Below are 25,777 nucleotides of genomic sequence, written 5' to 3'. Positions count from 1 at the left end.
CTCAATTGTTCCATTTTCACTGATGATCCAATCGACGTTGATGCTGTCACATAAAAAATAAGCAATTCCATATTGGTAAAACATCCGAGATTGTCCAGTATCATGGTAAAAGACTCATGTGGCCTTGAATGCTGGCGACTTCATTATTCGCCGTGAACCTCTCACTGATGATCCCTCAATCTTCGATAAAGATGCCATTAGTGAATACTTAGCAGATCTCTCTATTTTGACACCACTCAATGTAACCAAGCCGTTACGGGAATTTCATCTTCTCTTGGCCCATAAATACAATGCCTTTGACGCTAACGCTACTGGTGAATCAACAACCTTTCAGTTTAATTTCAGAATAAAATTAAAGAGGAAAAAGAATACACGATAATCAGATACAAAATACATACATATATATATGTATTTTGTATGCAAATTGTATGAAAGTTGTATTATAATTGTATAATGAGTTGCAAGAAGATTTTATGTTGTTGTAATTATATTGAATTTATATGAATATCGTATGAAAGTTGCAAATAAATTGTATATTATATCATATATCATTTTCTTGCTCGATTTGGGTTTATGTATGAAACTTGTATTATAATTGTATGATGAGTTGTATAAAAATTACATTTAAGTTCTATGCTAATCACAAACTAAATTTGTATGTTGATTTCGAATAAAAAAAAATTTTTGCAGCAAATTGTATAAACTATTTTCAAATTTTCAAACTTTAACTTAATCAGTAGTGGTAGTTGGCGTTTGGGAGGAAGAGAGAGAAAGAAAAAAAATGAAAAGTGTGTATCTAAATCACGTAATTGAAGGCACAAATCCATTAATTGAAGACGCTTAATTGAATCCTTCACTTGAATGAGTATAAATTATAAAAAAAGAACTACTTAATTTTGATATTTAGCAAACATAAGTTAAACCGAGTAAAATAATTTATTAATTTCGCATATAATAGGACATGTCAGGTAATTCACAAGTTACACTAGTGAATGTCCGGCACAACCAGAGGCAAACTTTAGTTCGGGCAAGAGGTTGTAATTAACGACCTTGAAAATGGATGGTCTCGGGGGTCGTTTGGTACGAGGTATAAGAAGGTATGATGATGGTATAAAAGTCTAATATCACTTTAATACTCTGTTTGGTTAGCAAACCAGGTATAAGTTATCCTGATATTAATTTTAACACTAGGATAACTTATACCTTATAGAAGGTGGGGTAATTAGCACCGGTATAACTTATACCTTCTTTTTAGAAATTATGCAATTGCCATTCTTAATACAACATACCAAACAATGAATAAACAACAATCCCAATATAACTAATCACAACATAACTTATCTCAATATAACTTATACCGGCATAACTTATACCGATATAAATCATATTCCAACCAAACGACCCCTTAATGTTTTTACCCCGCTTGCCTCATAGGCGAACTTTTAGGGGTTGTTTGGTATGATTATAAGCAAAATTATTCCTAAAATAAACTTTTGGTATTTGCCTTATCCCTTATTTGGTTACAATTCTTGGTATAAATTATCCCAAAATTAATAATAATACCGAGATAATTATATTTGCCAGAGAGTGAAATAATAATCTCAAAATAAATTATTTCAAAATAAACTCATAAAATTCACAATTCCAAAATTAATATAACATACCAAATAATCAAACAAATAATATTAGCATAACTATGGTCAAAAGTGAAAAGAGTTGCCCTAGTAATAAGGGGAAATCAAAAAATCAAGAACGGTAGCGAAGTGTGGTATTTGCGCGAATCACCCTGGTTCAGGTGGAACTTGGCAGCCCAAGCAAAAGCTGCTAAGCTCTAAAAATCAGGGGCAAAACCGTACACTCAACAGTTACTGCTACTCATTTCTGTGCATAATAGTTCTGATATTTGAAGGATCATCAAACAATGGCGTGCAGGAGTGTGTTCAGAACAGTATTCTTAAAGGAACCCTGTATTCCGACCTCTTTTCCCGTTGTATTGTTTTCTATCCACAAATCCTTCTCCGTACCCGTTTTGTGCTGTGGCTGTAAACTCATTTACGCCCGAACTTATCGCTTCCCACGAAGAAGTCAGCTTCTCAATTGCTCCAATAACGAAAACCCATCTTCCTCTCAAGATGATCTCGAACAAGGTCCTCCTCAAGAAGTTATCCTTAAGGCCATTTCAGGTCCATAACCATTATATTTTGTTCAACTAAATAATTTCCTTACTTTTTTTTTTTGTCATAATCTGTTTGAGCCTGATTCTGAGTTTTTATTTATTTCTCGGGTTCTCCTGAAGTAGTTATTTGCTTCGATCGTACTATAACTTGCTAATATATTAAATAACAAAGCTTGCTAACATGCAATAATAACAACAAACCCTGTGTAAAGTGGGGTCTGGGTAGTGGAGGAGGCAGGATATTCGATAAGGGGTTGAAGTAGAGACCTTATAAAGGTTTTGAACCCCCTTACCACTAAGCTATGCTTTTCAGTTGTGTCAAGGGGATTCAAAATATAATATATAGATGTACAAAATAGATTTACCTTATATGTACAGTGTAATTTTCTGGCGAAGTGGGTTCGGCCCCCTTACGCCCCTGGTCTGGGGAGGGTAGAGTATACAGAGCTTTATCCTATCTTGAGAAGGTATAAAGGTTGTTTTCGATAGATTCCCGGCACAAATAAAGATGAAAAAAATAGAAACAATAAGCAATAACAACAACAAGATAAAAGGATAATACCCGAAGCGAAAGAACAACATATAGGGAATGAAAAACTGCGAGTAAGGAAAAACAAAAATACAAGACTAATACTAAAGCTATGTTAATGAAATGGAGACACACACGACTACCTACTAACCTTTTACCCTAATTTTCGACCTCCACACCCTCCTATCAAGTGTTACGTCCTCAGTAAGTTGTCACATGTCCAGCCTAATCACCTCTCCCTAATACTTATTAGGCCTATCTCTAACTCTCCTCAGTTCTACCATGGACAACCTCTCACACCTCCTCACCGGGGTATCTATGCATCTCCTCTTCACATGACCGTATCATCTCAGCCTTGTTTCCCGCATATTGTCCTCCACGGAGGTCACTCCCATCTTGTCCCGAATATATTCATTCCTAATCTTATCTTTCCTGGTATACCCACACATCCATTTCAACGTCTGAAAACTTGCTAACATGATGTATGAATATATTTCTTTTTGCTATGGTTATTTAGTTACTGGGTTTAAATGGAGCTTCATGAACAGTGAGATTCATATAGTCGACCCCAAGTGCTTGGGATTGAGGCATAATATTGTTATACTTATTTAGCTACTGGAATCTCTTAACTTAACCCCAAACCCCCTTTCTCTTTCTTTTATGCGTTGGAATTTCACTTTACCACCTAAAGTTTTTTTAGGGAGATTGATTGTGCATAAAAATGTGTACACCTTAGAGTAACTTAATGGTGGAAGGATAAAAATTAGTAGAGAATATGAACCTATATCTTGGGCTACTCTGTTTCTCAATTGCTTAAGATAATATTTTTCTAGTTTCTTTAGAGGTGCCTGGCAGGGTATTGAAGTTCTTTTCAGTATTTAAACCTATTTGTTTTTCTCTTTCTTCTTTCTTTTAATTATATGAGCAACTTTTTCACAATTCTAACCGTTGAGGGTATTCCAGAAGTGTCCAAGACAGAAGGGCGAGTTGGACAAACTACTAACGTTGTTATTGGGGGCACAGTGCATAATGATTCAACTAATGAGTGGCTTGCTCTTGATAAGAAGGTGCAAATTCCTGGATTCATCACCAATTTTTATTTTTCGTAACATAAAATAATGTAGAAGTTTAGACAATGGTTTAAAGTTGAAGCTTTGAAGATAACATCAAATGCTTCATATTTGTAGAAATGATAAATAACTTGATAAACATTAGAAGATTCAGAATAGAAGGTTTGCATCTAACATCTGTTATACTTGAGGCGAAGCTGATAAATGCTCTTTTACTTAAAGGTGAATTCTTACCCCACTGAAAGAGGCTTTACAGCTATTGGTACTGGAGGTGATGATTTTGTGCATTCTATGGTTGTTGCTGTAGAGTCAGTGATACAACAGCCTGTTCCCGAGGTAAGGGGAATTAGTTAATATACTCAACTCAGTGTGCCTCTATTTTAAATTTAATGACTATAGTGGCAGCTCAAATTTAAGTATGAGGTTTCAAAATTTTTGGAGGATTACATGCCTAGTTTTTTTGGGATTAGTTCGATCTATGCTATTTGTTTTTGGCCATTCTATGTATAAATTTGCGTATTGGAGGATTATTGTCTTTTATGCTAGAGATGTTAAACTATTGGCCGTGCGCGTGCTTGACCTCTATATAATATTGGGCTGAAGATGAATCAAGTTATGAACCAACTACAATTGTGTGAATGAATAGCAGCTTCTCTTTGTTCTTGGGAAAGATAATGTTCAGAATGTATATAACTTTCTGTGATGAGGAAACGGGAGGGTTCTTGGGTTGTGCTTCAGATTGAGCTGTTCTATGCTGCTCAGCTGCAATTCTCCTTACAATGAAGTATTATATATTGCCCAACTGTTTCAGCTGTTCATGAGTTGATCGAGATTTGAATTTGAAAACATGACATCTACAGTAAAATAAATAGGAAAAGTATATTTCCCTTAGACTTAGCTAGATCATATGAAAATGTAGAGAAGCTTCTGAAAGAGTTGTTGCTTACTCTGAATTATGACTATTCCTTGTATTACTGGGAGGTTTAAGTAAAAAATGTGTGCTTTGAAGAATTACAGTGTCGTAACTTTTTTTGCTTATCCCCCCCCCCCCCCCCAAAAAAAAATTTAGTTTCTATACTGACATTCAAATCAAGTGCTTCCAGTTAAGATTGAAAAAAGCCACTCCTTGGCTGTTACCGAGCTTCCTGAACTAAGGTGGTTTAATTTAACCTCCATTCTTGAATATGTTAATTAAGGGAAATTATGACGGTCAGTAATAGATTTGTGCTTTAGTGTATTTACAGTAGATGAAAATCACACTATGAAGTTCAAACACAAAAATTTGAAGAAACAAGAATAGAAAGAACCATGAAATTTTATGAGCTTTTGACTTTAGTGAATAGCTCAAGATGACCCACCATCTCCCGTTAAACTCGAAAAGTAAAGTGATCTGCATTCCTATCTGTGTGTGATTTTGAAGAGTCAAGGGGACTGTGGAATTACTGTAATGTTTTTAAGTCAGAGTGGTGTATGAACCATCTTTGTCTTGACTTCAAATTCATAGCTATGTGGTATGAATCAGGTCACGACCCAAATCTGGATCTAGGTTATGACAGGATACCTAATGAACAACTACCCATTAGGTGAACCCTCTAAGCTAAAGCATGCTCGTATCGTATAAAAGAGAATGGGAAAATACTACTAACTGTCTCATAATAGATAAAGACAGCAAAAAACAAAGTACAAGTATCAAAACAAACCTTACAACCCAAATCCGACTAAGTTATGGAGCACTAGAATCTGAGGATAACTAATGCGAGACGCAACTCGAAAACAAAGGAAATACTAAAAATCTGATAATAGATGAAGCAGCCTCCACGAGCTAGTGGTGGTTCACCTCAACTTAAATGGCTGATGACAGAGTTGGAATCACTGCTCCCGACTGGAACCTGCGCACAGGCAGTAACTGTGAGTCTAAAAGACCCAGCAAGATCATCAGCTCGCTCTCCCTGTGGCAAGTCTGTAGAAGTCGCTGGTAGTGCATAAATATATCAATGCAAAGCAATACAAATATAGAAATGATATACAAGTAAAGAAACTGAATCAGAGATCCTGAATACAACTAATGAAAGTAGACATAATGCTGCTACATGCTGAAGAACTGTTGAAGCTCCTATGGCTGCTGTGGAGCTATGAGTACGATCGGTCAAGTAAAGAACATGCCAACTACTGAAAGTATCATGAAAATATATACACATGCTAGGACCTCTCTCTGTCTAAGATAGAAACTTCAAAACTAGCTAAGCAAGTTCATGCTCACCCATGCACAAGAACAAGGTAGTTTTAATACAAGTAACATATATAACATGCTTTTAAGAAAAAGCAAGCAAACTAAGAATTTAAGTCTCAGTTGCCTAAAAAATGGGAACTTCCCCTTTACTTGAATCTCCAAAACTCACTCAAAAGATCTCTGTTTACCTCAATCTATTCAAAATCATGAATAACAGGTCCAAATTAGTCTAGAACAACTATTCTCATAATTTTAGGAAGTTTCGAAGTAAAAATCAACTTTTGGTCAACTCCAAGATCGATCTCTGATCAACTAGTCAAATCTCGAAACAAAGTTCATAACCTAGTTACCCATAAGCTAAGGAATCCAAATCCATTATCAAAATTCAAATTTAATGTCATTTGCATGGTCAAATCATCATTTTATCATTTATAGGTGTAGGTCTAAAATATCCAATTTTAGCCTTTGAATCTCATGATTTAACGATTCAAATCGCATATAATGTCAAGACTAGTGTAGGGAAATGTTTGCTATGTGAATAGAAGAAAAACTCTTTTTTTTTGCTTTTAAGTCATTGTGCCTCATTTTAACTTTCTTTATTTTCAAAAAGCATCACAATAGGTCGCCTCTCGCCTCTCAGCGCTTCTCGCCTTTCAGAGAAAGGCAGAAGCGCACTCCTTTTCTAAAACGCAACGCAACTGACAAAAATAGCGACACAGCCTCGCTTCGCATCGCCACTCGCTATTAGCGACATAGCGCTCGCTATTTACAACACTGGCTGATTCTCATCCATAACTCATTCTAGCAAAAATTTAAGGGCTTTTTGGTTAGTTTTAATAATAGAATGATGACCCACCAAGTAGTGATTCAATATTTTGACAGCTAACACAATGGACATTAGCTCCTGTTCATATACCGAGCATTGTCTTGCTCTAGAAGAAAGCGTTCTACTGAAATACGTAGTAGATTTACCATTTTGCATTAGAACTGGACCAACACCAAATCCCGAAGCAATAACTTCAATTACAAAAGGTTGAGAAAAGTCCGGCATCGCTAAGACGGATACTTGAGTCATAGCCAACTTCAATTCAATGCCTCAAATGCTTGTTGAGCTTATTCTCCCTGCAAATGAACATCTTTCTTTACTAAATTTGTTAATGGGGAAGCAATCTTACCATTGTCTTTGACAAACTTTTGGTAGTACCCAGTGAGTCCTAAAAATCCCTGCAAGGACTTGATATCTCTAGGAATAGGCCAAGATATCATACTCTCATTCTTAGAGGGATCTGCTTGCACTCCTTCAGAGGAGATGATATGTCCAAATATTCAAGTTTAAGTTGCCCAAAACATGCACTTCTATGTGTTGATTACTAGTTGGTTCTGTTTGAGATAAAGCAACCTTCAAATGTTCAAGATGAGAAGCATAGTCTCTTCTGTAATTCAAAATATCATCAAAAAATACTAAAATAAATTTCCGCAAATGATCCGGAAAATATCATTCATGAATGACTGAAAAGTCGAGGGTGCATTGAGAAAGAATAGGCATCTCACTGAGACTACTCGCACACTTCTCATGAGTCTCATGTTCCGTTGTGTTTTTGGGGTGATGCAGTTCTCACGGCTTGTTATTTGATTAATCGAATGCCTTCATCTCCCATTTAGAATCAAATTCCGTATACAGTATTGTTTTTGCTGTAACCTTAGTTGGGAGCACATGTTTTGTTCTAAATTTAGCCCCCGGGAAAGATAAGTTAGTTCCTCGTGCTCTTAAGTATCTCTTCCTTGGTTATTCTCGTGTTCAAAAGGGATAACATTGCTACTAACCTAATCTTCGTTACGTACCTTATGTCAGCTGATGTCACATTTTTTGAGTCTAGACCCTATTTTACCGTTGCTGACCACCTTGATATATTTGAGGTCTTACCTATACCGACTTTTGCGGAGATTACTACAGCTCCGCCGACATCCTCAGCTACAGAAGTCTTACCTATACCAACCGTTGAGGAATCTAGTGTTGCTTCTCGTAGATCCCCAGCCACAGGAACACTATTCTTGACTTATCATTGTCATTCGTGCCCAGCATCATACCTAGTTGATTCACGTCCTGCACCTGACCCTTCTTCTACTGCGGATTTGTCTCCTCCTAGTCCACCGATTGCACTTCGGAAAGGTATACGGTCCACACTTAATTCTAGTCCTACATAAGTTATCATCGTCTATCATCACCCCATTATTTGTTTGTGTTATCGTTGTCCTATATTTTCATCCCTAAGTCTATAGGTAAAGCACTGTCTCATCCAGGATGGCGACAGGCTATGACTGACGAGATATATGCTTTACATACTAGTGGTACTTAGGAGCTTGTTCCTCTTTCTTCAGGTAAATACATTGTTGGTTGTCGTTGGTGTATGCAATCAAAGTTGGTCTAGATGGCCTGGTTGATTGACTAAAGGCTTATCTTGTTTCCAAAGGGTATACTCAGATATTTGGGCTCGATTACAGTGATACTCTCTCTCTCGTGGCTAAAATAGCACCAGTCCGTTTTTTTCTATCCATAGCTGTTGTTCGCGATTGGCCTTTCTATCAGTTAGACATTAAGAATATTTTTCTTCACGGTGACCTTAAGGATGAAGTTTATACGGAGCAACCACCTGGTTTTGTTGCTCAGAGTGAGTCTAGTGGCTTTGTATGTTGGTTGCGCCGGTCCTTCTATGTTCTAAAGCAGTCTATTCGAGCCTGGTTTGGTAAGTTAAGCACAGTTATTCAGGAGTTTGGCATGACTTCTAGTGAAGCTGATCACTCTGTGTTTATCGGCATTCTGCTTCAGATCTTTGCATTTATATTGTGATTTATGTCGACAATATTGTTATTATCGCTAATGATCGGGATGGTATTACTAAGTTGAAGCAACATCTTTTTCAACACTTTCAAACTAATGATCTGGGCAGATTAAAGTATTTTCTAGGTATTGAGGTCGCTCAGTCTAGCTCAGGTATTGTGATCTCACAAGGGAAGTATGCTTTGGACATTCTTGAGAAGACAAGAATGACAGCTTGTAGACCAGTTGACACCCCTATGTATCCGAATTCTAAACTTCTGTCAGGACATGGGGAGCCGCTTAGTGATCCTGCAAGATATAAGCGACTGGTTGGTAAATTAAATTACCTCACAAGTGACTAAATCTGATATTTTCTTTCCCTTAAGTGTTGTGAGTCGGTTGGTTTCTCCATGTGATAGTCATTGAGATGCAGTAATCCGCATATTTCGGTATATAAAATCAGCTCTGGGCAAAGAATTATTGTTTGAGAATTGAGACCATGAGCAGATCGTTAGATACTTAGATGTTGATTGGGCCGGATCACTTTCTGATGGATATTGTGTTTTAGTAGGAGGTAATTTGGTATCTTGGAAGAGCAAAAATAGAATGTGGGTGCTCGGTATAGTGCAGAAGCACAATATTGGGTAATGGCTGTGGCAACATATGAGCTAGTTCGGATCAAACAGTTGCTCAAGGAGTTGAAATTTGGTGAGATCAGCAAGATGGAAATTATGCATGATAATCACACCGCCCTTCATATTGCATCAAATCCGGTGTTCTATGAGAGAACTAAACACATTGAGATTGACTGTCACTTCGTCAGAGAAAAGATACTCTCCGGAGATATTGCTACAAAGTTTGTGAAGTCGAATGATCATATTTTCACCAAGTCCCTCACTGATCCTCGTATTAGTTACATCTGTAACAAGCTTGGTACATATGGTTTGTATGCACCAGCTTGAGGGAGAGTGTTAGATAATTATGTAAATAATATGTAAATAGTCCTAGTCCTACATATAATAGGAATAGGATTAGGGATTGCAATGGGGCTGGGTAGGTGCGGGGCTGGGCTGGTTTTGTTTGATGCGGGGCGGGGCGGGTTAAAACAGTTTTAAAATTTTTTAAAGCGGAGCGGGTTGTGGGTTTAATGCGGGTTCAATGCGGGACAACTTTGAATTTTAGTTTTTTGAAACAAAGCAATCATTTCAACTACAATTTCACATTCTTTTAATTTGAATAAAAAAGCTGACTTGAATTAAATTAATCCACTTCATCATAAAATCAATCTTAATTCCTAACTTGGCATCTTAGAATAACTTGGTCTTTTATGGGCTGACCCTTTTTTTTTTTGGGGCAATTAATTAAAAGAGAGTATGAAATTCTGGATGGACCAAAATTAAGCTGAAGAGAGTATGAAATTCTGGATGAACCAAAATTAAGCCGAAGTGGGTCTACTGAAGAATTTAAGATACTATTTGGAAATTTCCAGATCATGATTAGATTTATTTTAGTACCCTGGATTAGAATTTAGAAATGATCCAGTTCTTACTTTATTTGTTTTGCATTTTGTCTTAGTTTTATAAAAAATTTAGGAGTTTGCTTGAATCGTAGTTATCACTTTGTTACTGTATAGATTAACCGTTTACACTTAAATTTGTATATGTTTTCTAATCTGCATATCCATTTTTCTGCACAGCACTTTGAAAAAAATCTTTTACCATAATATTTCTCATATTCTTTTGCATTTATTCATTCCATCTTTTACTTATTTATTTATAAGCTTTCTTCAAACTGGTATAAGCCTTTTAGCCATTAATTAATTGATGAACATCGACATGACATTGACTGTGGGTAGCCTTTTAGCCTTTTGTCTTAATATACTGTCACTTCGGCTAAAAAAAATTAAAGAAAAAACAAAAGAAAAATTAAGTGGGGCAGGGCGGGGCGGGTTGAAATTTTTGTGGGTTTTGCCAAACCCGCCCCGTCCCATTGCCATCCCTAAATAGGATATGTATTGTATAAATAAGGCTCATTATATTATAATTGAACAAGTCAATAACATATTTTTTTCCCATGCTTTCTCGCAATTAGTAAAATGCATTGGTTTTCATAGTCCTCAGAGCTTTGATTAAACAGTAAAGGTATTTCAGCACGGACGTTTGGTTGATGCTGATCACATTCAAATCATGCTTTGAATCAAGTTTGATATTTAAGCAGATAAAAGCAGAGGAGCCGACCCATAACCCACCGAGCTTCAAAACTGTAAATAGCGAATTTCTCGGTTATTAAAAAGATACATCAGGTTAAATCCTCATTGTTTCATGTCCTAATCTTTGGGGAAAAGTTGTCTTTCTTATGTCTGCATCTGTAACAGAAATGTCTGCGCTTCACATAAAGAGGTAGGCATTACAAAGGGATGTCTGTTTTCTCAGCACAGCAAATCGAGTAGTTAACTATATGGACTGCAATAAATAATTTACTGGCCAGAATACCTTAGGTCGGTATAACAACCTGCTCTAGATTGTGTATGTGTGAATCTTTATGTCTCTGAGCCTCTTTCCTATGTGCTTTCTGTAATTAACAATACACATTGTGTGAGAATGTGAAGTGGATTGTACCTTAATGTGTGTGACAAGGGAGAACTGGATTGGACCCATATCTTAAGGTATTTGTGCTTCTATGCAGGGCCAGGTGAGGCAGAAGCTATCTTCAGGGGGGAAATATGTATCAGTAAATATCGGACCCATTCAAGTTGTTTCTAGTGAGCAGGTATTATTATCCTTTGTACCTTAAATTTGTGAATCATAATCTATTGTATGACTTGTCGCCCTCATCCAGGTTCAAGCTGTATACAAGGCCATGAAGAGAGATGTCAGGATGAAATACTTTCTGTAAACTACTTTTTTGTATAGAATGGAAGAGAGTATGTCGTTCATACTGTAATTTAACTTTCCTTTTCTTATATATCCATTAAACTAAACATTCTATTAGTTAATCATTCATCACGTCTATCCTTAAATGAAGCAGAATCTTTCATTTTCAAACTAATGTGGTTTTACTCATTAGTGAATAGTCATCCCTGCGCTCGGAGTATCCTTCGTTTTGTGCTCCTACATAGCAGTTGTGTTAGTCACTTCGTGCGAAAGTTAAAAATTTGTGAGCGGAAAACAGCTTTTTACTTGAGCTACACATAAAAACCAAGTTTTCAATAATAATCCTTGGAAGTTCATCATATACTTTACCAAATTAGTATTTGTCACGTCAGCATTGGAGGGGGATTAGTCTCATTGCAAACAAGATTGATCCAACTTTAACTCTGAAATGTTTTAAGGGTAAGTTTTATAGTCTAGCGGTACTCGTGAAAGTCTTTGAACAATAAGTATGAGTTCAATTCTCACTATTCCCTTCCTCCTTTTCATTTCTTGATCCCCTATGTAGATCTAGGGAAAGATAATCATAAGCTTGGGTACAAACATCCACAAGCATAGAGAAATGAAGACTACTGATTACTTAATGCCAATACATCTACACAAAAAGACGGTAAAACCAGATTCAACCAAATCCTACATCCACAATTCAGAACGATTTTAGATAAATCTAACTGTCTTGAGATTTTTAGATACCACACATCAAATCTGTGTGGTAACATCATGTCAAAGTGCAGAAACAAGAAAACATTACAACTCTTCGAAACTCCTGTTGTTGATTTAAGTTTTTCTTATCAAAGATTTTACTGCACATTTTCAATCAAAAGTTTTTTTCCCAAGATGGGATGTTCAATGTCCAGAACTCCATGTACATGTGTTCTGCCACTTTAGAATGACAGAGTGCTTCCAGTACCCTACTTATGAACCATCTGGTTAGGGTCCCAGTTTAACAACTCCTGCTTAAATGGAGATGGCAAAGCCAAAAACTGAAATCCAATCCTGACGTTGAGGGGTTCGTTGAATAGTATCCCCAGTGTCAGTTCATCAACCCATTGAAATAGAAATTGTCAAATGGATCTTTGGAAAGCTGAAAGCTACCACCACTATAACCATTAGCAACCAAAGCATGAATGCGTGGATTGAGTAGATATTGCTCAGCCTGCCAGAGATCAGTGGACCCAAGTGGCAAATTCTCAGGAATCACCTGCTCCGTTATGCTGATCTGGTTTACATGTGTGGGGTGGCCAATTGAAGTAGATTCAGGCTCGGATGAAGATTTATTTGACAGAAGAGAGAGAGCACAAGGTAATTCTGGTGCCGCGCCCATATTGAGAGACAACATGTTCTCCTTCACACCTGATAGAGAAACCAAAGAGTTTAGATTAATAATCAAACAATCACAATAATAATATACTTTTTCAAATAAAAGTAATGACATATTGTGTATTCTTAAACATTTTGGTGAATCTAATTATCTAGTATTTCCAGTTACTTCCGTGTGAAATTAAGAGAACTCTCAGAAAACTGATTAAAGACTGCTTCCCCTCAAACTTTATAGCATCTTTCACGATTCAGGGTGACAAGCATAACATTTTCTACATTCTTCTCTCTTAATTTCTCCTTAGAAGCCTTCCACAAACACAATTTGGCTAATCGTGAAGGAAAACAGACTAAATGGATTCAAATAAGTGATTCCTATTATACCTACAAGGGGCAGAAAATTCTTCTGCTACCAGCAGCCTTGTAATTAGTTTACATACTATATAAACTAAATGTTTTTATACTATCTACAAGAGGAAACCAACAATTCATTTACATCTTTACTCTGATCAGAAACCTATCAATGCTGGAGGCAAATTGCGTAAGAAATCAAACACACAAGCATCTCCCATCACGCATCTTTTTCACGAAGAAGAATGAAACCTCTTGTATTTCAGTATGTTTTTACATCCAATAGGCACTAGTATTTATACCGAGGTTCCTATGGCTAATTTAGGAAAGAAAGTCAATTACAGTTATTACACAAATCAATTAGAATAAAATCTCCTAGAACAGAATCGAATCTCCTAAAATTAAGTTTCCTACAATCAATCTAGTCAACGTAATCAAATCTCCTAAAACTAAGTTTCCTACAATCAAGCTAGTCAACATAAACCCTAACTCAAATTTTGTCCCAGCATTTCTCTGGCTCGCCCAAGAGTTCTCAATCAGATCCAAGAAGAAAACTATGTTCTACTTCTTAATGTACTACATTTCTAGCCGCCTGCACATGGTTTCCTCGGCCAATGAAAGAAAATATATATTCTAAGAGTACCTGATGGAGTCTTTACATTCCATCAAATGAAAAGTGTCAGCACTAGATAACCTTTCTTTGCTAGTGGTAATCAGGCAACTTACCCACACCTCGACTAATCCACGGAGCACATGCAACTCTCCACCAACACATGCAATCAATAACTTTGTCCACCAAAGTTTAAGACAAATGGGACAAATTCACCTAATATGCCACTGACTAGCTCTTTGATAGTCGGGCTACCCTCTTTGGGTGTACCAGCACTAGATACCAAGTACCTTCAAATAAACTTGACAAGTTTACTCATAGCTATAAAGTAAAGAAGTAAACCTTTGCAACCCCTAATTTTTGACATGTTTAGTGCATATTACTTATATAACACATGCTACTGAACACTTCACTTCTTTTCAACATTGCTTACAATGTGAAGCGTGAGGGAACCAACTTAACCATTCTCACCTATGTTGCTTAGACCTTTCAAAATCCCGGCTACACCTGTGTCGATCCAACATGATTTGGTCATGGGTGTGGGATCCACACCAGAGTAAAACTGAATCGAGATGCAAAAGAATCTATATTCCCTATCTCATATTCTCTATCCCTTAAATTAACCTAATTAGATTCATTTTTTTGGTGTAGATTTCTTGACTTCTCGCCAAGAGGGGGTTTTTTGGTACTAAATTCAGCAAGTCTCTTAATTCTTAATCAATGAGTTAGGCTAAAATATCAAAAAATAGAGCAAGAACTTGACTTAATCTGGACTTGTTTGGCTTTGTGCCTAGATAATTCGCATTTCATAAAAATAAAAAAGAGCATGACTCAACGTACCTTGGGTGCTTTGACTACATCTTTGATCAAGAAATAAAGATTGATTGAATATTCAATTTTAGCTCAATAACTTTAATTAATCGAAATATATAATTATGTGTCGTACTACATTTATTGGCCATATTCCAGCCCTTGTATCCACACTACGAACCATATCCTAGAATCCTAAAATTTAAGTGATGAAGAATCCCACATCTAGATCCGCACCCATACTGGATATCCGCACCCCAGTTTGAAACTTATTATCTCACCCTCTTTCAGTTGTGAACCTTGAGGTGGTACTAGGTGGTAACAGGTTTATGTTTTCACCTAAATCTTTTAATTTTCCTAGATACTATGCGTGTAAGAAGAGAGAAAAAAATTAACGATCCACAACCACTGCAAACTTTTATTAGTTTTTGATACATCCAAGTTAGGTGTTCCGAACCAGTTGATCTCCCACCAACAAACTGGTTAAGACTGTCTATATTCAGCTTCAATCATTATTTTAGGTCTTAGAAATAAAACAATTTGGCTAATTTGCAATTGAACATATCTTATGAACTTGAACCCTCGTCAGCTAGCATTAGGCCTTTGAAAGAAATTAAGGATAAACAACCCCAAATCAGATAACACCAATCAACAACAACAACAACCCAGTATAATCCCACAAGTGGGGTCTGGGGAGGGTAATATGTACGCAGACCTTACCCCTACCCCGAGAGGTAGAGAGGCTGTTTCCAGGAGACCCTCGGCTTAAGAAAGCAACAAGAGACGATATATTAGTACTATCAGTAGACTCATAATAAAATAACATAAAATAACATAACATAGCATAAAATAAAAAATAACAATATAAGAAATATAAGAAATACGAAAAAGATGGAAGATACAATAATATCCAGCAGATAAAGCCCTGCATCAGTAGCTGACCAGTAGCATCCTAAGACTAACTCCTAACTGGCTAGTCTCACTCTAGTGCGCTGTAGAAATACTCACAACTTCCCCCTAGCCTACAACCTTAATGCTCGACCTCCACAATTCTCTGTCAAGGGCCATGTCCTCAGTAATCCTAAGTCGCGCCATTTCCTGCCCAATCACCTCTCCCTAATACTTCTTAAGTCTCCCTCTACCTCTCCTCGTGCCCACCACAGCCAGTCGTTCACACCTCCTCACCGGTGCATCAGTGCTCCTCCTCAGAATGTGCCCAAACCATCTGAGTCTTGCTTCCCGCATCTTGTCCTCCATGGGGGCCACGCCCACCTTCTCTCGAATATCTTCATTCCTAATCTTATCCATCCTTGTATGCTCGCACATCCACCTCAACATCCTCATCTCTGTTACTTTCATCTTCTGGCTGTGTGAGTTCTTAACCGGTCAACACTCCGTCCCATACAACATGGCAGACCTAACCACTGCTCTATAAAACTTACCTTTTAGTAACGTTGGCACTTTATTGTCACACAGGACTCAGTCCCATACAACACGACACTTTCTTACCTTTTAGTACCAATCATTTCTATAATTTGCAAAACCAATCTTTGTCTTGTTTGTTTGGGTTTTTTTTTTTTTTTTTTTAAATTTTTATAATACCCCCAACAAACAAGGGTTTCCTATGGCATAAAAGTAAAGCTTTCAATAGGGTGCTTCTATGTCACTCATCAGATATAGGTCAGTGTCAGAAAAGGAACATTCAGAATATGAAATTTATCCAATAGGTTCACCAGGAAGGTTCAGTACTCTTGCAAGCCATGTGGTTATAATGCAAATATCGGAAGCTATACTTAGATACTATTGCAGCCACAAAAAGCTCATTAGTAATTATCCAATAACTTGATAGAAATCTTTAGAGGGAACTAGCAGTAAATTTTTTTTTTGATAAGGTAAAGATTTTGTTAATAAAGGTACCATGATGGTACAAAGGTTACATTAAGAGCAGTAAAACACCTGAAGCAGCAGAACTTCAGTTACAAGTTTCCTAATAAATCCAAAAACTCTAAATACTGATCCACACTCTCAACTAAACGTCGTTTACACCAAAAAAATAATTTTTGCATACAATTATTTTTAATTCTATAGATGCGAATTCTCCTATTCGCAAAGCCAGCACTATCATCTTCTCAAATGGTCCAGAAGATGCATAAAGGAATGGTTATCCAAAGCTGCTTCTTACTTCTTATTATCTTCTGTCTGTCTTTGCCAGCTAAACAATAATGATTATATGTCTGAAGGCATAGTCTAAGAAACACCACACAGATTCAAGAAAAGCTCCCAGCACTGTTTAGCAATTTTATAGTGGATAAACAGGTGGTTAACAGTTTCCAGCTCTTCACATAAATAGCACCTGCTACTTAGACTAGAGCCTCTTTTTTTGTAGATTATCTTGCGTAAGAAAAACTTCTCTGATGGCAACCCACCCAAAACAAGCCACTTTGGTTCTCCATAGCATTTTCCAAGGCCAATTAGAATCATAAGAATCAGATTGTTTCGGGATGTTGTTATAACTGCTTTTAACATAGTATTGCATATCACTACTTGATGTCCATACCAATCGATCTTCCTTGTTTTGCTCTATCACCGTTGTGCTAAAAAATTGGAGTATCTGTCCCACTTCTTCCATCTCTCAGTCATTAAATCCTCTTCTGAAGTTTAATTGTCAGCCATTTGTGGAGTAAGACTCGGCAACATGTCCATCTTTGCTAATAGAGCAAATATATAGGCTTGGAAATCTGCTACTTAACCTCACACCCCCACCCATACTTAAGTCCATAATATGATTTTACTTCCATTCCCAACTTCAGTCTAATTTGCTGTTGAAATTCATTCCACAACTTACTAATATTGCTCCATATGCTACCTTTTGTAGACCTGTGAACAGTTGCATGCCTCCATGTATCCTTCTTCACATATTTGGCATCTATAAGTTTTTTCCAAGTGCTTTCCTTTCCATCATTTATCTCCACAACCATTTATATACTAAACTCTTATTGTGCATTCTCAAGTTTCTAACCCCCATGCCACCTCCCTTTTTAGCAGTTATTACCTTTTGCCATTTTACCAAATGTAACTTCTTTCTATCTGCATTTCCTTCCTATAAGAAGTTACTCCTCAATCCTCATAGTATTTAACTTCTTTTCCACACTTGCAAGTAACTGGAATAGAGACATCAAATAAGTTGAAAATCCATCCAACACACTACTAACCAAAGTAAGTCTGCCTCCCAATGACAAATACTCCTTTCTCCACGGAGTCAACTTACTGGAACATCTATCCAAAACTCCCTGCCAGATCCTTTGTTCATTTTTCTTAGCACTTAGGGGAAGTCCCAAATAAACTGTAGGCAAATTCTCCACCTTAAATCCCATTACATCTGCTAATTCCTCTATACTGTGATCTGCATTAATGCTGAACAAACTACTCTTTGCTAGATTCACCTTTAATCATGAGACAGCTTCAAAGGCTAAAAGAACCCCCCCTTAGGTACAAAATTTGTTCTTTCTCTGCTCCACAAATTATCAAGGTATCGTCTGCATAGAGGATATGTGTAATATCACAGTTAACATCACCCCTTCTTCTGATATTGAAACCTCTGATCCAGCCCATTAGCTCTGCTCTTTTCAGCATATTACTGAGAATTTCCAATACCAACACAAAAAATATGGAGATAAAGGACCCCCTGTTTTATCCCCCTAATAGATTTAAAGAAACCTTGAGGATTCCCATTGATAATAACTGAGAATCTTACTGTGGAGATGCAATAGTCAATCCAACTTATCCACTTTTCCCCAAAGTTCATTTGTCTCATGATATCTAGTAGGCATGCCCAGTTAACATGGTCATATGTCTTCTCATGATCTAATTTGCATAACACCCCTTGTCTTTTAGTTTTGAGAAAATATTCCACATTCATTTGCAACCATTGATTCATCAACAATCTGTCTCCCTCTTATGAATGCATTTTGATTATCTGATATCAAATTCCCTATCACCAACTTGAGTCTTTCTGCTAGCACTTTAGCAATGATTTTGTATACAGACCCCAATAAGCTGATTGGTCTGAAATCCTTTATTTCTATTGCCTCCCTCTTTTTTGGTATCAAAGCAATGACAGTTGCATTCAAGCTTTTAGTAAAATTTGCTTCCTAAAAGAACAAATCTACAGTATTCCACACATTACCCCTGACTATACTCAACACTTTTGAAAGAAATGTAGATTGAAACCATCTGGACCTGGTGCCTTATCTCCTTTAAACAGCTTTATAACCCTTTCCACCTCTTCCATTGTGACAGGCCTCTGAATCCATTCTTTTTCCTACTTTGATAGTTTATTTAAATCATCCCTATTCCACTTTGGCCTCCAATTTTCAGATTCACTAAAAGATTATTGTAGAACCCCACAATATGCTCCTTTATCAAAAGCAATAATAGCAGTCTATCCAACACAAAAGCAGTAATATCCAACACAAAAGCAGAGATCTTTATATTAGATCAAGAAAAGAAAAGATTAATGATGGAATTTCGTGCATAATATAGGAGAACTACAAACAGAAACAATTATAGGGCGGGATTCCTTGGTCGTGAAACAAACCTTGGCTGAAGAACTCGGTGGTGGTGCCCTTGGATGCATTGGTCTGCATTTTAGTAGCCCCTGGAAGCTTGATTCCCCCCACAAGTGACTGCACATTAATACTGCCAGCTCTGTAAGGCTTTGAAGTTAACCCTCTTGTTATTGTGAACTTGGGAACTTCAGAGGTTCCCCAGGTAGAATCCGCAGTAGTTTTAGATTGTAGAAGGAGGCCATTGTTGAATACAAAATTCATCGATTTGCTATTATCTGTAAATGTAGAAGCACATAAAATGATACTTAGTGGCTAAGCACAAAACAAAACAATGTAAGAAGTGTCTTTTAGTTAGATGATAAGGTAGAGACCTGAAAATAAAAGGTTTCAGTTAGTTCCCTGCTGATACCCCAACCACAATATCCACAACCACCACCACAACAAGAAAGGGATAATAAGACAACAGAACTTGGAAAATGTAAGATGAGGCGAACTAAAAGTTGGATAAACCTCCACTGGCAGAGCATGTGCAAGGAAACACGATGGTATGATACCTATAGAAGACTAAGTAAAAGCCATATTCCGAAGTCAGTAGAAGCATTGATAAACATAAGGAGCATATCTCATTTCACATGCAGCACCTCGTGGGCTTACTTTCGAAAAAGACAATTGTCGGAGCACAAGGCATGCATTATTTAATTGAATAAAACTGATATCTGATGTCTTAAAATGTATGGAGTTATGCAAGAAAATGCCACAGAAATTGGTTGTTTTCCAGAAAAGTAATTTCTACTAGAAACACTGACAATTAGCCACACATTCCTGTTCATGTTATATTATTCTTCTCCTGTAGCTCTTGCTGAAGCTTTTCATATGAATGATCATGTTATAGTTCAGAAGAAGCCCAATCTTAACATAGGCACCATACCATAAAACCATGAAGAAAGCCTAGTCGAGTTAAATTGGATAGTTTCCTGCTGTGGCTTGCGGCGGCGTGCATTGTGATCAGAAAGCCTCCTGCGACAGCTTCGCTTCTTTTCATCAAAATCAGACAAGCTATGGAACCTTCAGTGGGGAAAGAAGAAATGGGCCATTATGATCTCAAAATTGCCCCCCCCCCCACCCACCCCCACCCCCCCCAAAAAAAAAAAAAAGCCATAGGAGCTATACATCCAGAAGAACACGTTATTAACAAAACTTTGGAAGCCAAACATCTAACTACAAGATGCCCGAATGTAGGCCCATCAAATGAGAGTTTTACCTGCTACACTGCTGACAAAAGCGCCGCTCGGCACCTCCTATGATGACTTTTGGGCATTTGGAATGACTGTGACAAACACGATGCTTTCGGTGATATTCTTTAGCTGAAGACAGATCAAGATTGCAGCCCTCAACCAGACAACACGGAATTAGTGCATTCTGACTAGATGATTTTTTTTTCTTTGCTGCACTAACAGATGATACAGGGATTGTGGAGGAGGACGGGAGCTTAACATTGATTCCACCACTGTTGCTTTCAACTGTTCGCTTACCAAGTTTCAGACCAGTCAATGGTCCATCATAGCCTATCAAAGCCTCCATGGGTGGCGAACATCCATATGGCTCATCTCTGCACTGTTCCACATCCTTACCAAGATTCCCTTGAGAGCCATTAGAAGCTTCAAAAGTGAAGCTGGATGCTTTCAGCGTCTCGTTTGGTGAAGAGTCAGTAGAAGCTGATATTGAGCTCTTGATTGAAGAACTACGCCCCATGTCAGAGCCATAACCACCAACACTACCGCCAAACCCTGACAGATTGAACGATCTGCGATCAAGTTCTCCCTCTTGATCAACTCCCCAATCTGTTAATTGCAGTTCTTTCAGACTTCCACAGGCCTCCGAACCAAACATCATCAGGTCTCCCCAGTCCCATTTTACATTCCACTCCATATTGCAAAAAGAAACAACAACACGGCTCCACTAAAATTTCAGCATGCACAAGAAACCGGGTAACAGATCTGCATAACCCCACAACATATTCCTAGTCGGACAAGTACATAATTTCACCAAAAAGGGCAAATACCCAGCTTCATCAGAAAATAGGGAGAACAAGAATGAAGAAGCCAAACGATAAAAGAAAAATCGAATAAGATTAAACACAGAAGAAGAAACCTTACATTGAGGCTCATCAGCCCATGATGCAACTAAGCTTGTCCACAAACTTGATGTTGTACTCCATAGCTGTAACTCACTAATTGCAAAAACCGTCTTCTTTCTAATCGAGCTTCTTTCCAGTTCAATAACCCAAAGCAAGCAGAAGCAAATTAAGACAATATATAATCAAAATACACAGTAGGAAGCACAAAGAATCAATAATCATCAACTCCAGATAAAAGTGAAAACGTGATTTTAACTTTTACCAAGGTGCTTGATTTCTCAGTAGCAGACAAGAATTTAAAACTATGGTTGACTAAGAGACAAAAGATATATAACTGCTCGAAAAAGACTTGTATAAAAATTCAGTCAGAGACCACAAATATCTGATATGGGTTACACTATCTTGTATACAATTTATTAACACCACGACATCGTTTTCAGTCACTGTTTCTCAAAAACAAATAAATATTGAATGATTAAGTTTCCATCAGCGCCTGAAAGGATAATAATGAACAATTTAGGCTGATGCTGATGTAAAGCAGATTTAATTTTGTTTATTCAATGATGATCGTAGCATTCGTCACTTGATTATGAAAGCAGATTCAAAATGTGAAAGAAGTTTCTGGTGCAATTATAGATTTTGTCCACAAGGGTAGTTAATCCTTAGTATGGTCCCCCATCTAGGGTTTCATTGAAATCAACACCGAAAGTAGATGAGAAACTTGTCCATGCTAATACTACTATTACTCATCAGACGACATCGTTTACGATAGAATCAAGATAGCAAATATATGAAAAAGGGCCCAAATCCCCCAGAAAATTTTCCCTTATTTTGGAAATACTAGCACAAAGAAGTCAGGAAAAAGAAACCCAATAGAGATAAGGAAATAATTTAAGCCAACATGGGAATAGTTTTCTCAACAAGGAAATGAAGGGAAAACTGCCCACCAATCAAAGAGCGAAGCTAAATTTGGAGAATTCTCACTTTACCAAATGAAGAAAAAAAGAGCCGATCACAGCGTGGGTTTGACGGTTTGTTCACTGTTGTAAATTGTTTACTGTAACAGAGAGACTGACCATTTGCTGCCTTTCGCCCCTACTTTTTGCTTGTTTTCTTCCTTGCAGTATAGGCACCAGTTAAATTTAGAGGGAAAGAATGTCATCTGACATAAGTTTGCACCCTCAAATCCGAAAAAGTCATTTACATATTCTAGCTTTATAGGCTACCTCCTAACCTTTATTCTTGCGTATTGTTTGGATGGTTGTTTCCGGTTATATTGTATTGTTACCCCAAATACAATATTTATTTTGATTGTTAATATAAAACTGATTGTATTGTATTGTTAAATCAATTGTTCCGGAACAAGAAAAACTCTATTTTATGAAACAACCAAATTGGTGTAGTGGGATTATTCTGTATTTTCCTTTCCAATTATGCCCACACTTATTATTTTATATTTCAATTTTACCCTTTACCCTATTATTTATATTATATTCACCAAACTAATAAGTACTTTGTCTCCATCTTTTTTCTTACGTGCAACTAGTCAACGACGTACTTCCCTAGTCTTCGTCTCTTTCCAACAATGTTTTTACAGGTTAGTTTTCATCTCTTTTCTTAACTAATTCCACTGTTGCTAAGGGAATTTTCCTCTAAATAATAAGTGCCTAGAAAAAACTGGCTGAAAAAGGTAGCATTTATATACATGGCAATAATGTTTACAACATTATCTTTGCTTGCATCCCAATCTGAAATAATTTATGTAGTGACATTTGGTTGAATTTTGTTTTTCTAAATATCGATTCAATTTCTTCTGCTTAATCAAGATTCGTACCTTGTCTTCTCCATAGCTTATTAATAACACTTTTTCTCAAACAATACGTTAGTTTTCCATCTCTTTTCTTGTGTATTTTTTCTGGTTAGTTCATCTATGATATTTGCAAACTATATGTTCTGGTGATATAATTTATCAAGTTAATATTATGGTTTTAAGTGTAGCACCAAGTTATTAATTTGATACAGTCAAAACCGACAAAAAATATAAAACATGAATTATGTGTGGCTACTGTTGTAACAAATAAATTTGCTTATATATTTTTCTGTTTACTTAATTAATTTAGTGTAATGTGATGAAATATTTGGCTAGAATTCTCTTTTTTTGTACAATCCTATTAATATGTATCTGAATTCTCCTTCATACTTCATAATGTGTTCTATGAAGAAGAGTTTATTTTCGGTTCATATTTATTTTACGTAGTTAATTGGTTGATGTATCTCACTTAATTTTATTATAGATGGCTGATCGGAATAATCAAAATAATAGACAGATATTGGAATAAGTGAGCTCTTTAGCTACATATGCTGCTTGCTTAGTAGATATTTGGTTTTGGACTTATGTACGTGAAATTGAAAATGACTGACGTACGATCACACATGATGTATGACTTGAAAGTGAACAAGTTAGACAAGAATTATTGAGTCATTTATTCTCAACCGAACTTTGTCGTAATATTATAAGAATGACCCCTTTAGCTTTTACCGATCTATGTGAGATGTTAGTGATTACGCCCAACTATGCCTTATAAAAAGGACTAAGCGGACGTTGCAAATATAATCTGAGTATTTCGCCCAGAGTCGAACCCACAAGGAATTAACCTATCAATTACTCTTGTCAGACTCACTAAATTCTACGTAATCAACTTCCCAAACGTTTTGAATAACAATTAAGGATATTTTTACTAACTATGACAGACTGCAATTAAGTAAATAAAGACTAACTATGATTAAGTTGTAAACAATTAAGAGAAGGATCTAAGGTTGTGATTTCCCCTATTGATAGAATCCCTTCCGGTTATGTTTCACATAGATTTGCCTAATCATCTCTATCGATCATGAGCACTCTTATTACCGTAAATCTCTCCCGAGTAATTACGACAATTTACTAGACACACTCTCCCGAGTTACACTAGCTGGCCTTGATTGCAACTCACTTTAGATCACACCCAAGGCTTCGTTATCCCTAATCCCGCCTTTAAACCCACGGTTATTGATCCCTCATATACTTTGGGAGTGGTGATGTTCAACAATTACCTAAATATGTACTCTCTCCTGAGTAATACATACTAAATAGGCATAGCTAATTGAGGATCCTATCAATTAACTACAACAAGAACGTAGTTGAACAAATAAAGATTAAACTGGGCAAACTATATTAACATAACATGAAGTTCATCCTTCAATAGGTTCCATCAAAACCCTAGACTAAATATTTAGCTACTCATAGCAAAGCAAGATAAAACTACAAAAGTATTCATAATGTGCAATTGAAATAACAAAGAGAAGATTGAAAAACTCTAATGGTTGATTGCTCTTCTCACATTTGTTCTTGCCTCTAAATTAGTCTAAAAACAAGCTTAACCTTTGCTTGGGCAAGTTTGTTGAGTTTATAAAGGGTTAGGATAAGTTTCCCCCGATTTACACTTTAGTCCCAAAAATTCTGGGCAGTTACACAGTTGACCGCGGCCGCGGAGCGACCGCGGTGAAACGCAACTATTCTGCCTCAATTTCTTGGTCTACCGCGGTCGAGCGTGGTCGCAGTGGCATCTTTCCCAGTCCTCTTTACCTCTTTCTTGCTTATTTTCGCTTTGGTTCTTCTTGATTGCCTTTTATCCACATTATCGACTCCAAAATACTCCATAGTCTCTTCCTAACTCGAATTAGTCCCTGCGAAGCAAAAAAACACCAATTAGAGTATTTGTTATCATTTAGACTTTAAAACAACAATAAAGTATGGTACATTTAGAGTGCAAATAGCGTCTATATAGCCTACTATCAACACCACACACTTAAACCGTTGCTAGTCCTCGAGCAACAAACCACACTCTATAGGCCTAATCATCATTGAGTCACTTCCCTACTCCCTATACCAAGAATAATTCACATGGATAGACTACGTCAGCGCAACCTCCTCGCCTTAAGAGTGGACTCCTTCCTAGCCACGCAATGCCCCTAAACAACTCTCCTACTCTCAGTTAGAGGTCCAGACTTACCTTCCTTTTATGAATCATGTGCCTACTCACTACAAAAGAGACTTATATCATTTAAAAACCACACACTGAGGAATTCGAATACAACATTTCACTCACCCTCGGAACAAATTCTTATGCCACAAACAGCACATCATAGGCTTGCCCATAGTGTAATACTCGACTAATCGAGCTCATTCGGTCTA

The 25,777-nt window shown here is 36.9% G+C and overlaps 2 protein-coding genes across 28 annotated transcripts; one reads left to right on the top strand and one right to left on the bottom strand.

Moving 5' to 3' along the window:
- The first annotated feature begins 1,722 nt into the window (after window positions 1-1,722).
- Window positions 1,723-11,846, top strand: LOC107781981 (uncharacterized). 2 transcript variants are annotated; one of them, XM_016602795.2, is made up of 5 exons: window positions 1,723-2,183; window positions 3,669-3,772; window positions 3,998-4,111; window positions 11,509-11,592; window positions 11,662-11,846. In XM_016602795.2, the coding sequence occupies exons 1-5, from the start codon at window positions 1,922-1,924 to the stop codon at window positions 11,716-11,718; spliced, it is 621 nt and encodes a 206-aa protein (XP_016458281.1). In that variant the 5' UTR covers window positions 1,723-1,921; the 3' UTR covers window positions 11,719-11,846. The 2 variants fall into 2 exon arrangements, with proteins under 2 accessions (XP_016458281.1, XP_016458282.1); XM_016602796.2 differs by having other exon boundaries at window positions 1,755-2,183; window positions 3,672-3,772.
- A 464-nt stretch (window positions 11,847-12,310) lies between these two features.
- On the bottom strand, window positions 12,311-22,832 carry LOC107781982 (squamosa promoter-binding-like protein 2). Of its 26 annotated transcripts, none has more exons than XM_075233140.1 (6): window positions 21,809-22,832; window positions 21,566-21,672; window positions 20,671-21,475; window positions 20,338-20,474; window positions 19,439-19,684; window positions 12,311-13,106 (listed from the first exon to the last, which is right to left on the bottom strand). In XM_075233140.1, exons 3-6 carry the CDS (start codon window positions 21,336-21,338, stop codon window positions 12,787-12,789), a joined length of 1,371 nt encoding a protein of 456 aa, XP_075089241.1. In that variant the 5' UTR covers window positions 21,339-21,475; window positions 21,566-21,672; window positions 21,809-22,832; the 3' UTR covers window positions 12,311-12,786. The 26 variants fall into 26 exon arrangements, with proteins under 26 accessions (XP_075089241.1, XP_075089240.1, XP_075089256.1 ...); XM_075233139.1 differs by having other exon boundaries at window positions 20,671-21,429; XM_075233155.1 differs by having other exon boundaries at window positions 20,671-21,406.
- Window positions 22,833-25,777: the final 2,945 nt, after the last annotated feature.

Source organism: Nicotiana tabacum, chromosome 16, assembly GCF_000715075.1.
Source record: "Nicotiana tabacum cultivar K326 chromosome 16, ASM71507v2, whole genome shotgun sequence".
NCBI lineage: Eukaryota > Viridiplantae > Streptophyta > Magnoliopsida > Solanales > Solanaceae > Nicotiana > Nicotiana tabacum.
Note: the sequence above shows the minus strand (reverse complement) of the source record. Positions and strands in the feature narration are given on the sequence as shown.

Bases quoted from the DNA above. Each gene is read 5' to 3' on its own strand.
- LOC107781981 (XM_016602795.2), top strand. From the start codon at position 1,922: ATGGCGTGCAGGAGTGTGTTCAGAACAGTATTCTTAAAGGAACCCTGT. The intron at 2,184-3,668 runs GTCCATAACCAT...AGGGTATTCCAG, and splicing joins TATCCTTAAGGCCATTTCAG to AAGTGTCCAAGACAGAAGGG. The intron at 4,112-11,508 runs GTAAGGGGAATT...GCTTCTATGCAG, and splicing joins TACAACAGCCTGTTCCCGAG to GGCCAGGTGAGGCAGAAGCT.
- LOC107781982 (XM_075233138.1), bottom strand. From the start codon at position 21,338: ATGGAGTGGAATGTAAAATGGGACTGGGGAGACCTGATGATGTTTGGT. The intron at 20,475-20,670 runs GTAAAACTCTCA...TCCCCACTGAAG, and splicing joins TTTTGTCAGCAGTGTAGCAG to GTTCCATAGCTTGTCTGATT. The intron at 19,685-20,337 runs GTATGGTGCCTA...CTACATTTACAG, and splicing joins GCTTTCTTCATGGTTTTATG to ATAATAGCAAATCGATGAAT.